The sequence below is a fragment of the Buteo buteo genome, chromosome 4 (genome assembly GCF_964188355.1).
Source record: "Buteo buteo chromosome 4, bButBut1.hap1.1, whole genome shotgun sequence".
Taxonomy (NCBI): domain Eukaryota; kingdom Metazoa; phylum Chordata; class Aves; order Accipitriformes; family Accipitridae; genus Buteo; species Buteo buteo.
Window position 1 is genome coordinate 15,959,301 of NC_134174.1, and position 18,656 is coordinate 15,977,956.

At 39.3% G+C, this 18,656-nt stretch overlaps 1 protein-coding gene across 1 annotated transcript; it reads left to right on the forward strand.

Moving 5' to 3' along the window:
• Nucleotides 1-1,510: 1,510 nt before the first annotated feature.
• On the forward strand, nucleotides 1,511-17,319 carry DLD (dihydrolipoamide dehydrogenase). Its single transcript, XM_075024865.1, has 14 exons — nucleotides 1,511-1,661; nucleotides 2,670-2,745; nucleotides 3,552-3,631; nucleotides 6,763-6,831; nucleotides 9,287-9,356; nucleotides 9,731-9,831; nucleotides 10,175-10,318; nucleotides 10,487-10,588; nucleotides 11,755-11,945; nucleotides 13,384-13,554; nucleotides 13,957-14,146; nucleotides 14,536-14,673; nucleotides 16,106-16,195; nucleotides 16,302-17,319. Exons 1-14 carry the CDS (start codon nucleotides 1,623-1,625, stop codon nucleotides 16,365-16,367), a joined length of 1,527 nt encoding a protein of 508 aa, XP_074880966.1. The 5' UTR covers nucleotides 1,511-1,622; the 3' UTR covers nucleotides 16,368-17,319.
• Nucleotides 17,320-18,656: the final 1,337 nt, after the last annotated feature.

Genomic DNA, 18,656 nt, shown 5'->3' on the forward strand with positions numbered 1-18,656 from the left:
CCCAGAAGTGCTCATGCACTGCCAAGCACTGCCTGTGCAAAGGGGTGGGCTCTGGTACCCTGCTGCTCAGCAGGGCTGGGAGGCTGGGGGAAAGGCCATGGGGAATTCAAATGTGTTGGCTGAATACTTTCAGTTAGGTACAGCTGTAGGATTTTTGCTTTTTATTCTTTTTGGTCTGCTCATTAGTGAGGATGGGAGGAAATGATGGGACCATGATACTTTCACTGCAAGCATCGGGGGCTCCGGGCTGGTTTCTCATTAGCCATCCTAAGAGTTAAGAATTTAAATGTAAAAATATCAGGCACAGCCAGTCTCCAGTGTTGCTGTAGGTGCAATCAGAGAAATCCTCATGTAGAAAGACAGAAGAGGAATTCTGCCCTCTGAATATGGCCTTTCATTTTGAACCCAGGCGCTTTCACACAGTGTTACTATGCGCTGGCTCCTTCACTAGCTAATGCACTTTCAACGGATTTGACTGTATTTTTTTAATGGGTGAATTGCTCTTCTCCCAGGTGATTCTTCTAAATAATTTAAGTCTGCTCTAATCAGAAAGCCTAGCATTTAGGAGTTTGATGCCTCTCCTCTAAGGGGTCTCCAAAATTTGTGCTCAGTGATGTGCTTCTCTGTATGGAAAATAACAGAACACTGCCACCTGGTGGAAATCTTGATTTTATGCAAGAAATTAGAAAGTAAATCCAGAAAACTTGGGAACTCTTTTTCACAGAAAATATTTTCACTTTTGGGAAAGATGGACAATCCGTATTATGAACTATCTTGCATATTACTCACCTAAAGCCACATATAGATGTTTTTAGCATAAATTGAACAGGATATTGCACATGTTCTAAGCCAGGTGGAATTCAGCGTAGAAGGAAAACGGCCTTGGCATGTTGTTCCCCCACAGGTGATGAAGAATTTAGGTTTTTCAAATACTGGTGTGCTCAGTGCAAATAACAGAGGACCGTGGGCCATGCACCCTTTGTTCTAGAGAACAAATAGTCTGGAAGAATGTAAATAGCATTAAATTAAACTGTGTCAATTATAAAAATGTCTCAGTACTCTAGTTCGCTTTTTTTTCCTGATTAAATAAATTGAAAGTAATTATTCCAAGTCACTTGAAATCCTTTTGAAAATGAAATATCTTAGATTTTATACTATTGAGTATTTTAAAATCGAATTTATGTACGTTTCACTGTCATTGAGATGAAGGAGGTTCCATTCTGAAAAATGAAGCATTTTGACTTTCTCCGCCTGTTCCCAAATTTTATTTCGATTCATTAGATGTGGGCTTGTGAGCTGCTTTGCTTGCCCTGAATATTCATTTAGCGCCGGGCAAGGCAGGGTGGGGCGGGGCTACGCGGGGCGGACCCGCCCCGGGAGCGCCCTGCCGCTTTAAGAGCCTCATCTGCATGTCCCCGCCCCGGCCCCTCAGGCCCCGCCCCCAGCCCCGCCCTCCGCGCTGTACCGGGCGGCCGCCTCCGCCAGGGGGCCTCGTCGCTCGGCGGCGCCCGCTCCTCCCGCCGCCCGGCCGCCGCTCCCCGCCCCGGCCCACTGCGCCTGCGCGCGTCCGCGGAGTCCTTGGAGCGGCGGCGGCGGCGGGGCGCAGGCCGAGGGCGGCGGACATGCAGCGCTGGGGACGCGTCTCCTGCGCGCTCGCTCGGGTACGGCGCCGGCAGGGACGGCGCTGCCGCGGGGCGGGCGGGGGGAGCCGCGCCGCGCCGCGCTTGGGAGCTCGGGCCCGGGATTTCCTCACGGCCCCCCCCCCTTCGCCGGGAGCGGGCGTGAGGGCGGGCGGAGCCGGAGCAGGCGCCCTGGGGCGGGTGCGGGGCTTGGCTGCGCTTCCCCGCCTTCTCTGCTTTCGCCTCTCTCGCTGGGGAGGGGAGTCGCTCCCCGCCCAGCGCGGCCTCGGCGCGGCTGAGGTGACACGGTGCCGGCGGTGTCGCCCCGGGAGGGGTGGGCTCGGGCTCTCCTCCCTGCTGCCGGGTACCTGGGCGCTGGACCTGCCGAGAGCGGAGGAGGGGTGCCCCGGGCCGCGGGAGGCCCCGGCCGGAGGGAGCGGCCGGGCGGAGCCGGGAGCGGGGACGGGCACGACACCTCTGTGGCCGTGGAAAAAGCGGCGGCTGGCAGCGGGTCCCTTCCCGCCTTTTGGGCAGCACCGGGGGCGTCGGGAACACTTTGGGGAGCATCCTGTGCTCCAGTCGCTGGGCCACCGGGCCGTCAGGTGCTTGCGCTGTGCTGCCCCATTGCAGTTAAAAAATCTTGCTCTCCAGAACCGCCTCAAGATGTTGGCTGTTCATAGGAAGTGGCCGAAGGGGATGGCTATAGAACAAGACTCTTCGTCAGCTCCTGTGGGCGTCTAATTTATTGTCATTAAGTGGTTTGAGAGCCCCGTGTGAAGGGTTGAAAGTTTGAGTAGTCAGAGGCAGCCTTAGGCGAGGCTGACGTGAAAACAGGTGTACGGATCGGCTGAGGTTGCAGAGCAGGTAAATGGCAGAGGGAGTTCTACCTCTTGTTCCAGTCAGCGCCCTCCGTGTCTGCCTCAGTCGCGTTGCTCCTGTTTTGGTTAACTGGCGACTGTAACTATGTGTTCGCCTGTGTGTGGCTGAATGCTTATTTTTCTTCGAGGGTAGACTTCAACTTTTAAAACTAAGGTTTTTTTCCCTTTCTAGAGAAGCCATTTTGACCGAGTTCATCATGGTCTCCAGGGAATTTGTGCAGTGTCACAAAGGACCTATGCTGATCAAGGTAATTAACTGTGAGGAATTTGTTTGGACAAGAAACCCAAGCCACCCCCACCCCCCCAAAAAAAAAACCAAAGCAGTGCTTCAAACTCAAATCTTGCAGGTGACAGTGGAATCCACGTCAGCATGGAGATTTAGATGAAAAAATAATGGCTTATTTGCTTTATTTGTTATCAAGCAAAAGCTATAAATAAAAGTTGAACTTTATATAACATAAGAACAGAGATGGTAATTATTATTCCAAAGGAGATTGTGGTTACAAGATATGAATTAGGTACAAAGTTCACTGCTTCTGCTGCATTTGTAATCAATAGGGGTTGCACAGATATCTATATCAGCCATATTTTCTCCTTTATAAACTACTGATCTTATGGCATTCGGTAAGCATTTATCTTTTGCACTAAACATCAATTGAAGCCATGTTGGAAAAATGTTGTAGGAAACTATCCAGACATCTTGGGTTAAGTTCCTAAAGGATTTATAGCAAGAGGGATGGGTCAGACAGAAGTCAGTTTCTTCACTTCATTTTACATTATTTTCCCTGTAAAATTTAAGACTGGCTGTTTTTATTGCAGAGTGAATACCTCTACACAACCTTTCCCTTTGTCCAGAAAGTTACTTTCAGATGTGAGGTGTAATTTACTTATCTAAACCTAGTTTATTAAGTTGCATCATTTTTAATAGCTATTTTGCTTTTTTAAAAAAATATATATTTTCAAACATGAATTATTTCAGAAATGATAAACTGATATTCCTGCAGTAAAATTTTAATTGTGGAAACGAAAATAACGCAAATGTTCTCTGTTTCAGTTGATGCCGATGTCACAGTTATTGGCTCTGGTCCTGGAGGGTATGTTGCTGCTATCAAAGCAGCTCAGCTTGGATTTAAGGTAAGATGAGACCTCACTCTGATAGCAGAATATTCATCCAGATGAACTTGAAAGGTGTTTGTGTGATACTGAAAAACTGAAATTCTTTTGTCACATCTTGGGCGACCAGACGCTGTTGACATGTTGGTAATCTTTCTTTACCTTGCTTACCCAGATTACACAGAAGTTGAAATGGAAATGTGAAGGTATTACTGTCTATAGCCCTGCTACTGACAAAGCTGCTCAGGACAGCTTGCTTTTGGTTGGAAGTGATAATTGAAGTGGGCTTATACTCTTATGGAAGAGAAAGTGGGAAAAGAATGCTAGGAAGGAATTTTTCTCCCAACAAAAAAAAGGGCAGGGTGGGGAAAAAAAAAAAAGATAGTGGCAAAAAGGCCACTGAAAAACTGTCTTGAAGAACAGACAGGGAACTCAAAAGAGGAAAAAACAATATTCAACTGATGTGCTTTTTGAATGTGAGTAGAGGAATTCCATTGCCAGGTAAGAATTTTAGAGGCAAAAATATGTCTGTAGAAATACTATCGTATCTAATTTTACATTTATTTATGTTCATCTCTGTTGTTCTGTCTGTTGTCTTTGAAGGCCTTTTGAAAGGGGCCACTTTTATCTGACATGTACTAATAATGTGTCATTTAATTGAGTATTGTGAGAGTTGTATGTGCATAATGCATTTCAGATTTTCTAAATTTATGAAAATAGTGGGTATGACCTCAGCAGGATATTTTTTTACTTTCACTCCTTAACATGAGACCAACTTACTCTCTTGGCACTGCACTATTCTTCTCTTAATTATTTTGAAACCTGAGAAGGTGGTGCTAGCAGTCTTGAGCATGTTCCTGCTGGCTGATATGTCCCAATGCTTCTGAATGACAGCTGGACTTCATGACAAAAAGGAGTTGATTAGACCACCTGGTAAGGACAGGAACTCCTGTTGATGAATGCACTGGAATGGGGGCCCAGATAGTGTGTAGTCTTCATCCTTGGTATTTTCTGAACTTGGCTGTAGGAAGTCCTGAGCCACCCGACACATCTTTGATGTTGCCTGTGTTTGGAGCAGAAGGTTTGACTAGATGGCCCCCAGAGGAGGTCCCTTCATCCTAAACTTTTCTGTAATTCTGAGTGTTGTCCCTCATTGGTCATTACTCCCACAACTGGGTTTCAGTGGTGTCTTTTTGGGTATCTTTCAGCCTTCTAATGTGTAACTGTACATATAAATGTTTGAGATTCCATTAAGAAGCTTTACATCTACCTGTGACCTAGTGCACATAATTGAGTTGCCTTTATCCGTGTTCGTGACTTACTTTGTCTTAATAAATACTCTTGCTTTTAGATGTATGTTGTTACTGAGCTATTAGTACCCGAGAAAACAGGTGCTTAGTGCTACAGGTTTTAACTGAGATTGAGGCCTTTTGCCACGTAAGTTCATGTTTGTTTATTCTAAAGCTATTTTTTGTGGCTGTATGCCTACTTTTCCTGGAGCAACGCTGTCCTCAGGCCCTTCATATCTGTGATTAACAATAGGATACCATATACAAGGAGGTTAAAAAGTGCCCTGGATTCTGGTTTTCATCATAGCAAGAAGTAATTTTGTTACACTGCTTCACAGCTAGTCGGAGTTGGCAAAGTACTTGGACATGCTTGCATGTGTCACCTGTAGCACTGAATAAACATAATGTTTATGCTGTCCTTGAGGAATGTAAGGAGATGTTTTTGTGAGACTAGCAAAAAGATAGATGCTATAGTTACACCATCCATGGAAGGACCTGAGTGTGCTCTACTGAATTACTGAACCTTAACCTTCAATTTTAGTGCTGTGTCTGCTAGCACAAGGGTTAAGTCCTTGTATCACCACCACAGCATCCCACATTACTGTCAACAATGTTCTCTGGACATTGGCTTTTCAACAGCTTTGCTTGGCCTTGTTGGTGAAGTTGATGTAAAAGTGGATGAGGCAGAACCTCCTTACTGGGTAAAGGTAGGAGCAGTCTGGTGCTGTTTGATCCATAGTCCAGCTTTTAAAGCCCTTGGTTCATTTTTCATGCATTCATATGCTTAAACCAGGAGGAAGGGTAGATAGGGGATCAGCGTGTCTCTGTTTCTGTGATTTGATATGGTGAATTCTGTTCTTCATGTTACCATCACCTCTACGTTAGCACAAAAGCAGCAATTTAAAGAAATAATGAAATGCTTTCACCTGGGTAGTCACTTTTCAGAAGACTGGAGCTCTTAGAGTATAAACCAAGGAACTATTATTTTGAGCATGTGTGCACCTTGCAAAGAAGGAATGCCAATTCTTTTGCTTCTGTAAAAAAGGTTTATGATACTCTCTTCCCCCCAGCCTCCCCAAGTGATCTATTTTTACTTGAAGTTTTGTGAGTTGTTTTTTTCCTTTGCGCACTTTGATGTTGGCAAGTTGATGAGGAGGAGATGAAATATTTTCCATCCCTGCTGGTATTGACCTTATTTTTGCTTGGTTTTGCTTTACTTGATTTTTATTTTTTCTTTCTTTACAGGTATTGGCACAACTTTATATCAATGGGTCTTGCGGGATAGTGTGTTTAGAGAGGGAAATGTTTGTGGTTTGGGGGTGTTGTCCTGTTTTGTTTTCTTTAAAGAAAAGATTGCTCCATGCAATTTTAACCTGTGCTGGTTCATTTATCTCGTTTGCTTGTGATTACTTGCTTTTAGGAATCTTGTGCATGATACACATTTTCTGCTTTTTGCAGGGTTGGTTTGGTTTTCTTTTTTTAATTGTAAGGGGAACATCTTTCACAGAACTGAGTGTTGTATTTAATTGAGGCAACTTTGTGGATTTTTGAAGTAGAAGAACAGCACTTAAACTTGTATGAAAGGATAAGTGGTGCAGTGGGGAATGTGGCTGTCTTCTGGTAGAGAATTTTGTTGCGAAGAGCCATTTTGTGGGTTTTAAGTTAGGAAAAAAAAAGAGGGAGGAGAAATCTGAGCCTCAAAATAAATCTAGGAATGAAGTTAATGAGACATCTGTAGAGGAAGATTTACTAGATAAATGCCTGGTCTTTGTCATTAATTCTAATTTGTGAGATATCCTGTAAGGAAATGGTAGCATAGTCTGCTAAAAAATTCTTTCCCTCCCGCCTCTTCTTTTTCCTCAGACTGTCTGTGTAGAAAAAAATGCAACATTAGGTGGAACCTGTTTGAATGTTGGTTGTATTCCATCCAAGGTAAGTGTACATAGTTTGTCTTAACTTCATTAAAACAACAGATATTGTATACATCACTTGGGAAAAGGTTAAGAAGGGGTTTCTCAAGGTTGATGTACTTTCTTTAAAAATTGAAATTGTAAGGCAAATGAGCTGAGGATCCAAATAAATATAAGTAACACAAAGGGTTATAATTTTATTTGCTCACCAGAAATGTTTTGTTTGCAAACTCTGTTTTGTGGGCTTTCCCAGGTGAGAGAGAAGAAGAGGATGAAAACCAGAAGTACATAGAGATGTATCTTCTCACTCTGAGTGAGAGTCTGTGTTGTAACCAGTAATGACTACTGTTTCAGATGGTTGTATCTCTTGTACTGTGTGAAGTTCTTGATTGCCTCATATCAGTTTGTTCAAAATAAACCTGTAGTTTTGTCGAAGATTATGTTCTTACGTTAAAGGAATGCTGAACTGTGTCACTAGAGGTAGAGAAAGTAAATCTAAATTAGAGGAAGAGAGGCACCCCTGAAAAACCATGAACTCTCGTTTTGGTTGGATGCACCATGCTCTGGAGAGAGCTGTCTCTCTCCATTGACTGTAGAAAGAACCTAGTTGATTAGCTCTCAAAATATTCATCTGAGCTAAACTAGTATTCTCACCAGCCCCAAAAGATGGCCTGGAGGGTGGGGCTGGTAGTGCTTGTGTGGAGTAGTGCAGGCGGGAAGAGAAAAGGGAGAGTCCAAGGCATGCACTCTGAAAGAAAGGAGAAGTAAGAAGAAATTCAGAAGAACCTAATATTTGATGTTGTCAATCCAGTTTTAAGTAATTTCAGAACTAGGGCCTTGTAAGAACAGTGCTATTGCTAGATGAAAGGAGTCTGCCTCATCAGCACGTAGCAGGTGAAGGAAGACACTGGAAATGCCAGGTTTTTAATGGCTATAGTAACAGACATAATATTCTTACCAAGATCCCTCCTGACTGTATTGCTATTTCTAATCTGTTTACTCAGAGAGGTTCCATTAGCATGGTAGGAGAAAATACAGTATGTATTAAATACAAAGTTTTAAAAATTATATATTAATTTTCCTAAACATTTTAGTAATAGTTCTGATGAAGTTCAGAATATCTTAATATACTGAAGCAAAACTCAAAAATGAGATGTCAATCAACACAGTGTTACTTCAAAAGTTTGGAACTCTGCTAGGATCTAACTAACCTCTTGAGTCTTTTTTTTTTTTTCCCCCTAATCCTTTGAAGTTCTTCTGAAAATACCTCTGAACTCAAGGCTAAACTTGGATGCTATCCAGAATTTTTTTGAATGGCAGTAAACTTCTTAAGAAGTGGATACGTAGGCTGCATACACTGAGGCAGTAACAAATTATTCAAATATTCCTTTCCAAAAGCCACCCAAAATAATACATTGTACGTGGAATTTTTTTTCCTTTCTAATTGCTGAAGTCTTAAGCGATGGCTGTGTCTTTAATGTTGGATGTTAGAGATTCAGGGTTCTGACAGTTACGTGAAATGAGCAAATGAATTTTAAAGAGAGTTGGTAAGACTTATTCATAAAAATGGAATTAAATGGAATTATCTTATTCTGACAGTATTAGTTTTACTCAATCATGTGTATCTAAGGCACATATCTCAAAATGTGCTTTGAATCTTTCACTGTGCCTGCTTTAGACTTCAGTCTGTGCAGTCTTGCACTGTTGTCCTTCTTGCAAAGATATTGATAATTTCATGTTTGGGATGGCTATAGTGAAAGACAGGATTTTTTTACCAAGAACCCTCCCTAACTATAATGCTATTTCTAATAAAAATACAGTTATAGAGGTTCTGTATTTCAAGCTGCTGATTTATAGACATCCTTATAAAAACTATTCTAGTTTTATCTTTGAATTCTGCATGTCCAGTGATCTGAGATAGCTCCAAGCCACCTAGCTTCAGCTCAACTAGCTGTGCAGTTGTAGTAACTTCCACACACAACTCAGCTACAAAATTTAACTCACATATGTCTACACAGGCTAAAATTTTAACAGGGATTTCAGTATAGATTTTTCTCATCCAGTTTTTCTGTATCCTCTTTGTTGACAAGCAATGTCTTGTCTGAGGTAATAAGGAAATTCTCCTATGAGTCAGTCAAAATCATTTTTCTTTCCTTTAATTAAAGTCTTACTATTATTATTTTTTTTATCCCCATGGAGTCATTTCCAATTTCTCTGGTGAAATGAGCAAAAAGGATAGCTGTGAATTTAACTATTTCCTATTTTTATGTTAAATATGTAACTATAAAACACTTCAGTAAGAGCTACTGTGTACGATTTCTGTGTTTGAAATATACCTTTTTAAATACGTATGTGTCAGGCTTTTTCTTAATAGTGAGAATGTTTTGCAAATAACATCAGATTTTTTTTTCCCCGATAATATAATAAATAATTCAGTTGTGAATGTATGTCCCAATTCACATTTCTGTGTATTTTAGGCCTTGCTGAACAACTCGCATCTGTATCACTTGGCCCATGGAAAAGATTTCGCTAATAGAGGAATTGAAAGTGAGTGTGAAGAGCAACTAGTCAGTGCCTGTTAACAAGAATGGTTTCCATCAACAAGAAATTTAATCATTCAGATCTGACTACTATAGTTTTCTGGTCAGAAAACTTTAAACTTCTAAATAATATCCTTTATCTGTCAGTTGGAAGGTTACTGACATGCATCTGCTCCTTGAACGCTGAATCATGGATAGATAAGTTATATTTGAAAAGTGTAATACCAATACTGTTTAACACAGCAGTTGTTGAATGTAACCTTTAGCATTTAGTAGGGCCATTCAACACATCTTACTATGTCAGAACTGTTAATTGTGTTTAGGTTAGCTCCTTTAAATAAAAACACTGCAATGCTTGACAAAGTTGTTTTTTAATTTTAGTTACAGGAATCCGTTTGAATCTAGAGAAGATGATGGAACAGAAGAGTGGTGCAGTGAAGGCCTTAACAGGTGGAATTGCTCATTTATTTAAACAAAACAAGGTTAGTTTGGATTATATACTGAGGTATATCCATAATTTTTTCTGATCTGAATTTCTTTTTACTTTTTCATATTCTTGCCACATAAATTAATTCGAGTGACTGACTTGGCAAGGGCAGAATCTGAATGCTTCTTTTCTAGGAAATTTTTAAATGAACAGTTCCTTCATTCTTAATCTACTTAAAAGAATAGTATACAATTACTTTGTGATTTGTACTCGAGGGTGATGTAAAGGTACATGTTAGCAGCTTCCCTAAAGCATTAGTGAGATTCAGATTAAATGTAGCCTAACTTCTTATTTAAAAGTAATTTGAATCTGAATTTACTGTGTTTTGATTACTAAAGGTTGTACATGTACCTGGGTTTGGAAAAATAACTGGCAAAAACCAAGTCACTGCAACCAAAGAAGATGGCAGCACACAAGTTATCAATACAAAGAACATACTTATAGCCACAGGCTCAGAAGTTGCTCCCTTCCCTGGAATTACTGTACGTATTTGAAATCTTAATTGTACTCTTTTTCAATGTGTTATATTCACATAATTTAATGTATAATAATTTTTTCATCTGATTGATTGCACTTCATCATCTGTATGTTTTATATAAAACCTACAAAAGAGATTGTAAACCTCCCTTTGTGGATTTCTTTGTCATTAGATTGATGAAGATAATATCGTGTCATCCACTGGTGCGCTGTCACTGAAGAAAGTTCCTGAAAAGATGGTTGTCATTGGTGCAGGAGTCATTGGTGTCGAACTGGTGAGAGGATATTTAAACCACTTGGCCTTTAATTTAAAAGGAACAGGGTGGGGTTTTTTTTTTGTGTTATATTTGATTGTTTTGCTGTGGTTTAGCAGATGTTTGGTTGAGTGAGTTGTAATGAAACTGTTCAGACTCCATAGCCTGCTAACCCCTTTTTCTACCAGAAGAGCTGTGATAAGTGTTTGTAGGATCAGCACTCCTGCAGCTGATTAGCTAAGCAGAGAAATGAGAGGAACATACAGGGCCTCACATACAGGGTTTTTTTGGTGGGGGTGGGTGTTAACTTTCCCTGAGGTTTATACCTGCTCTTTGTAGAGATGAGAGAACTTCCTTTTTTAAGGGAAGTTCATTTTAAGCCAGGATAAATTCTTGTGTGTCAGAGTTAATCACAAGAAATTTTTGTGATACAATTGCACACATTCTATCTAACAACCAAAGGAGTGCAGACTTCTATAGTTCATCTTGGTCTGAGTCCTTTTGCCTCGTACCTACGTGTTTAAAAAAGAATGTATATTTGCTGGTTTTGCAACTGCTTGAAAATTTGCACATCTGCTTAGTGGTTGCTTAGCCTGCTGACTGTTAAGCAGGAAAAGAATAAGCGCAGTGAATTAGTGCTGGATGGATGTGGGTAACTGCAGGTAAATAGGGTGTATATGGGTTTTGTTGGTGAAGCTGATGATAGTGCTTATGGTCATAAATATACACAGAAGCAGCAGTGGTTCCATTTTATTGCATAATATTGCCTTAATGTGGTATTGTCTTGATGTAGTTTGTAGTGGTATTAGAACACCACAAGCAATTTCCTTTGGGTTTTCTGAGCTATTTGATTCTTTGATTTTTGAATTTTTTCTATACCTATAACCTAAACCATACCTAATTTATACTTAATTATTTTGTTAGCTATTTCTTCAAAAGCTTAATTCCATGAATTCAATCATTAAAGTTTTGGGTATGCAAGCAAGCAGTGATAAATCCATTTTTTGTGGAAAGGCTGGGGAAAGTTGGAGTTGTTTTATTCTACACTGTAACATTTGCAAAAACTGATCAGTTTGCTGTTATGTGTTGTCCTGTTTTTGAAAAGTTTACAGTCTGTGGTAAAAATTATAGTAAAGAAATCTGAAGTTTGCTTTTCAAAAACTTTACCTATATTGTTGTGACTGCAGGGTTCAGTTTGGCAGCGCCTTGGTGCAGATGTGACAGCGGTTGAGTTCATGGGCCACGTTGGTGGAATGGGAATTGACATGGAGATCTCTAAAAACTTCCAACGTATTCTTCAGAAACAGGGACTTAAGTTTAAACTGAACACCAAAGTTACTGGTGCTACCAAGAAACCAGATGGAAAAATCGATGTAGCGTAAGTGTTTAACATAAAACTAAAGGAGTGCCATATATATTCTTCTTCCCAATCCATCAAACCTATTTAAAAATACAGTCTGATATTTTTTTTTTAAACAGGAAAAAATGGATTTAGGATGAAACTTAATTCTTTAGTGAAACTTAATTTTTATCCTGTATTGTAACCTACAGAGCTTGTAATTTTGGGTCCGAATCCTAGATTGCTTATACAGGAGAGGTTCTGTTGACTTGAGTTGAAGGCGTGCTAGTATAAAATCAGTGTTGTTATAGTGAGATCAGTAATAAAAACAGAACCCTAAATCATTGTTTTCATGGAAGATCTTTGCTTCTGGTATAATTAACATAAATATCATGATTGTTCATACAGTCATTTTCAGGCCATTAATTCTTGACTGCTTACTGGAAGGGCTATTTTGTCCATACCTCCTCTTGCCTCAAAAGAAGCATAGCAGAGGTTTTATTGCTTTTGAGCAGAAATAAATGAAACTACCCCAGAGTGTCTCTTAATGGCCACGGTCAAGCCCTTTGAAGACTTAGAGATGAATAGCTATTATAGAAACATATAAAGCAAATTTGCTTTGGAAAAGTCCATACGTATACTTCTTTTTTCTTGTTAATGTATTCTCTATGCAGAAACTGTAGCTTGAGTTTTAAGAAAAAAGCTTCATGTTACTTAACAAAAGTAAGCTTAAATGTTTTTTCACAGGAATCTTAATATGGTGACTTGTATTTGCTGTATTGCTGTAGCTCGGGATAGTCTGTCCTCCTCCACTGTAAAGGTCCTAGATGTGGCAGTACACACCCCACCGACAGGAAACACTAGATTTGGGCTTCTTTATGTCCCACGCTGATGCTGGTTAGAGCTCTTCTCTAGTCTGTTTTTACATTTAGAGTTTCATTTTGTTTCAGGAGTATGCTTTTGAAACACACTTCCTACTTACGCTCACTTACCATGCTTTGGTTCTTGCACTCTCAGAGCACGTGAACTGAACTTGTTCTGGGTGCAATTAAACACGAAGACGCACTTGAGGGATGCAGCTGATGCAGGGCAGCTGCTAGCAGGTGTTTGGTTCTTGGGCCAGAAGAAAGCTTGCTCAGAATACATGGCCCTACCCCACTGCAAAATATATATAGTTTGGATGTCGATTTTGCTGTACAGATTTGATCCTATCGGGTCATGCTACTTGCTAGTGGATATATAGCCTGAATTTCTGTATCTAAGAGTTGTTAACAAATGTAGTAAGAGTTATTGTCCCTTCCTCCATCTTCTACTCCTCAACCCTTGCAAGGAAGAAGAGTGGGGCAGGCTGAATGCAAGTGTTTTTGATGCCAGATCCAGCCAGTAGGTCACCATCTGGATTATATTAGTTACTAGTCAGAGAAATATAATGCTGAAAGTTTACAGCTTAGCATTTTTGCTGCTTATTTTTCTATAGTGTTGAAGCTGCTGCTGGTGGCAAGGCAGAAGTAATAACTTGTGATGTGCTCCTAGTTTGCATCGGTAGACGTCCTTTTACAAAAAATCTAGGTCTTGAGGATATTGGAATTGAACTTGATAAGAGGGGGAGAATCCCAGTCAATAACAGATTCCAAACCAAAATTCCAAAGTAAGTAAGACTAAATATTTTACTTTTTTTAAGCAGAACTCTTATTTTTAAAAGTTTAACCTACTAAAGCACTTTTTTTTTTTTTATTTGCAGAATATAGCTTTCTTTTCTGAAAGGAAAACTTAAGATTTCTGTATTTCAGGAGCTGAAGATTTTTAGTCAACTTTTGAAGTTTTGTAATTTAAAAGTCACTGTATTTCATGTTACTAGTACTTCTTGAAGTGTGGTCATTCTGTGGAAACTGCTCTCTTGTACTTTGTATTTATTTTGAAATTTAGTATTTTAATTTGTGTTGATTAGAATTTTCAGTAACATGTTTTAAACTGACTATTATATAAGGTAGCCTAGGTGTGCTAGGATGTTTTTAAAACAGTGTCTTATTCTGTTTCATTGGTCTGATAGCATCTATGCTATTGGTGATGTAGTTGCTGGACCTATGCTGGCCCACAAAGCTGAGGATGAAGGCATTCTTTGTGTAGAAGGGATGGCTGGGGGAGCAGTTCACATTGACTATAACTGCGTACCCTCTGTGATATACACTCACCCTGAAGTAGCCTGGGTTGGCAAATCAGAAGAACAGCTGAAAGAAGAGGTACTGTTTGTTTTCTTCTCAGACAAAACTGTTTTTCTATCTTGGGCATGGTTTCATTGTCTAGTAGTTTATCTAGCTACTTTTTCCAGGAGAATTTCTGCATCTGAATTTATTGCTTAGGGTGTATGACTGAGTGATCTCCTCCTGCATGCCACTCTCCTGAGGGTCACAGTTTTCTTTAATGTTTTCTATCCTGTGAAGTTAATATTGTTCATTTGCTAATTAATCTTTTTTTTAATACCCCCTTATGCCCCTTTTGGTGGTTGTTCTTATGCATTGCTCTGTGTCATGTGTGTCTCTTTTGCTTCTGTTCTTGTACTTATCAAATTGTCTGTATGGTTACATTGTTGTGTTGGTCATTAACTCAGTAACACATACCTGTTTTGTAGGGTATAGAATACAAAATCGGGAAATTTCCATTTGCTGCGAACAGTAGAGCAAAGACAAATGCTGACACAGATGGCATGGTGAAGATACTTAGTCAAAAATCAACAGACAGGATGTTGGGTGCTCACATTTTAGGCGCAGTAAGTATTGTAAATTGCGCTGTTGTCTTCGCCTTGTAAGGGTCTTTTATTTAGTGTTGCACAGTCGCAAAGTAGTTGGCAAGTTAGGAGAAGTGGTGCTTGTAAAAAGAAGGAAGATTTGAGTCTACCATAGTAATTTTTATTTACTGTTATCTTCTGCAGCCCCACCATCCTTCCAACTTTTCTATTTGTTGTTAGACCCAGCATTTTTTTTTCTCCCTAGAATTGCGAGGGTTAATTGGTTTCTCTGACTTTTTTTTTTTTTTTTAATGAATACTGCCAAATACTTGAGAGAACAGCAGAAATTGTTGACTCAAGTTCTGGAAGTTGAGGGAGCTGAACAGACTGTGGCTCTTTCATTGGTGTTTTCTTTTCCCCTCTCTGAACTTCAGACTTCAGCAAAGCTGGTAACCTTATGCTACAGTCACCAAATCTGGGGTCGGTAACTTATGGAACTTGGATTAAAAATCCTTTGTAAAGATGAGAAATCAGAAATTTCTATTTGGTTAAAGTATCATTTTCCTATTCCACACGTTCCAAAGTTAGACCTTCTCTATTTTGTTTCTTAGCTTTTAAATAATTTTTTTTCTAAAGATTTATGCAGAAACACTTCCATGCATCTTTGTATACAGCTTTCTTTTAAAAGTAAGAACACTAAAACTGCTTTCTGTTTTCCTGGGAAGGAAACTTTATTCCTATGAATGGTTATAATGTCAACACTAGTGGATAGGCTTTTTGTTTCTGAATCTGATTCTCATAATTTCTTATAGGAATAATAAGATGTTACACTAGTTATTTTCTCTCATAATGCCAGTCATTTAAAAATCAACATGCCTTAAAGGAAGCACAACTTTAGTTTATTGGTGTGAGATAGACTAATTTTCTTCATTGGGAAAGGGCTGGGGGAAGATCTTACGATTGTATATCTGAATGCTAAAAATGTAACAGGAGATTTCACTATATTTGACTCCTCAAAGGTTCTCTGAGTAAATGCACATAAATACAACAAACAAAAATGAGGGTGCAGATGTAGTAACATGTTTTTGTTTACCTAGTTATCTATTTAACTTTCTAAGAGGGCATTGGAAGTTTTGGGGAGGTTTCAGCAGTGATAATGTATACTGTAGCTTTGAGAATGTGGGTATTATCTGACCAGTATCTTGTAGTGGAAAAATGCCCAGATTTTGCACAACTCTCAGCAATGAGAGAACAAATACTCTCATTAAGAATTATGTTTAGATTTATGCTAGGCTTGAGCAGTCACCAAATAGATTAACTACTTACATTAGAACACAGCTGAATTGCTAGTTATAATACAACTTTTTTTTTTTTTTTAGCAAAAGATGCTTATTTACAAGCTGTTACTGATTCAGGAGAACCTGGACAACTGCATAAAGATTTGTGCTAATTACAAATACCATTAAATTTACAGGGTGCTGGTGAAATGGTTAATGAAGCTGCCCTTGCTATGGAATATGGAGCATCATGCGAAGATGTAGCCAGAGTTTGCCATGCCCATCCAGTAGGTTTTTTTCTAAACAGACTGTTGAACACCAGGGTTACACAGGTATGCTGTAATTGCATGTGACTATTAATGACTTGTACCTTTTTGTGTTTGTTCTCTACAGACAGTGTCAGAAGCCTTCAGGGAAGCAAACCTAGCAGCATCTTTTGGCAAAGCTATCAACTTCTAAAATGAAAGAGCAGATCTTTGTACGTGTATAGTACATCTTTGAAATGGACTGTGGGCCCTTATGGAAGGCTGAGTCTGAGGATTTTAGGAACGAACTAAGTGAATCTCTTCATTTTAAACATCAAATATTTAAACAATTAGAGTTTGGAACAAGTGGAATTGTCCAGTCTCTGTAAATCAAATAGTTAAAATTACATGTTTATTTACATGATGAATGTTGCAGAAAAACAGCCTCACAGAACTCTTCTCTTTCAAAACCAAACATTTCGCTGCTGCATGGGATTATCAGGTGTGCTGGTCAAAACTCTGGATAAGTGTCCAGCATACCTGGTGTTTTTCTTATTTGAAGTAGTGATAGACTAAACCAGTTGAATGCTGGCACTTATAATGCCGCTGGCACTTAAAATGCCACTGTCACTTCCGCACAAAAATGTGTTTCCTTTTGAAAGGATTAACTTTAGTATTTAACCTACTTCTTACATACAAGTACCAAAACTTGTTTTGACCTAGTAGTGTTAGGATGTTGGGAGGAGAGGGTCTTGTATAGATCAATTAAAACTATATTGACTTTTTAAAGAGAAAATTACTCTGTGTGTGTGTGAATCTCCACATGTCATGTTTTCATATTGAAAACTCATCAGGGGAAAAATCAAGGGCTGATAGAGAAGTGAGACTGAAGAAAAATTAATCTTACTGCAACTTAAATCTTTTTTGTTTTTAAAGCTTCCATTGTCCAATTCTCTTAAACTTGAAAGACTGAAACTGGGTAGTGAAGCAGCACTTGCTGTTAAGTGCTATGACATGAGGGTTATTCTGCACCTTCCACACATAAGGGCTGCAGTATCAGCTCTCCACACAATTAAGACATACTTTCTTCTCTTCTTCTGTTTTCTATTTTGTGCTCTCTTTCTGTCTCTTCTGTAGCAAGAGAGCTTAATAAATATTTAACATGGCTGGAGGGTCTTCTTGGGTTTGTTTGCTGATAGGCCCCGTTACTCCTTTTAGTGTCTAGGTTGTCAAATACATGAAGAAACTTACAAACAAATGGCATCTTGGGAAGAGCCCCAAGATGTATATGGAATGTGCCCAATTTCAGTAGCTTATTTTAAGTTTCATTTTGCAGGGTGCTGTTTGTTTGGTTTTTTGGGTTTTTTTTGTTTGTTTGTTTGTTTGTTTTTGTCAGGCTCTTCTGCCTTGCAGAAAACCTTACTATCTGCTGGTCTTGTGCAAGTCCTTTTTCATTATGCCCATGGAATGAGAAATGTACATTCAGAAAATGGTGCAAAAGGTACTTGGTTTTGTGTATAGACAAGATTGTTATATCCTTCTACCTTTCTTCAGAGCTTCTTATTCAAGTATTGATCCATTATCTGTACTGAGTGATGGAAATAGATGCCAACATTACTATTTTATTAAGATATCATTTAATCAACAAACACCAGTGATACTGTTCTTCATTTTGGTTTGCTTAACTCCTGTTTTAAATGTAGATGGGGTTAAACCATGACAGCTCATTAAGCTTATCACCAGGATATGAGATAATCCAATTCATGGATATGCTGGGTTAAAAGTGAATTAATGTGCATCTGCTTTCAGGTGTTAGTAGGAAGTTGCTGAAGGGAATGCAAAGGTGAGACAATAGTGAGGGAAGAAAAGCTTGATTCTTCCAATAGATCTTGGCATTTCAGAATCACTTCTACCTGCTGCAGGTAAATGCTATTAAGGGTTAATCTTGCCCTTTGCAAGTTCTTCCTAGAAGCCCTGCTCTTTCAGAAGCAGCTTTTGTGTCTATTCCCTCCACCTCCCTCAATACTTGTGGTAGTCTAATTGCAGTTCAGCCTTGAGGTTCACGAGTTAGAAATTCTATCTCATTTTGTCCGTGTTTAAATGAAGTTTGGAAAGTCAGGGAAACTTTAATCAAGAATACTGCTAAAATTACACTGGAGACTAGTTTCCCAGACGTTTGCAAATAAAATTCAAGGCCTTAAAATTGTTAGTGTATTATTACTTCTCTCACTGTCATTCCTGTTCTAGTTAAGCATACAAAGAGTGTTTGTAAAGGTAAAAGTAAGATGAGCTACTGAGCCACCTGTCAATGATCTGATAGCAAAATTTGCAAATTGTGTTTTTAACAGCTGCTAAGATAGTAGCATTGAAATGGTGTGTGATGCTGGTATGGTTGTCAATTCCTGTGATGGATTTTTTTTTTTTGCTGTAGCATTTGTAACCTATGGAGCTTAGGGGTATTTATTTAAACATACTGTTCTTCAGATTGCTTAGGTGGTGATAT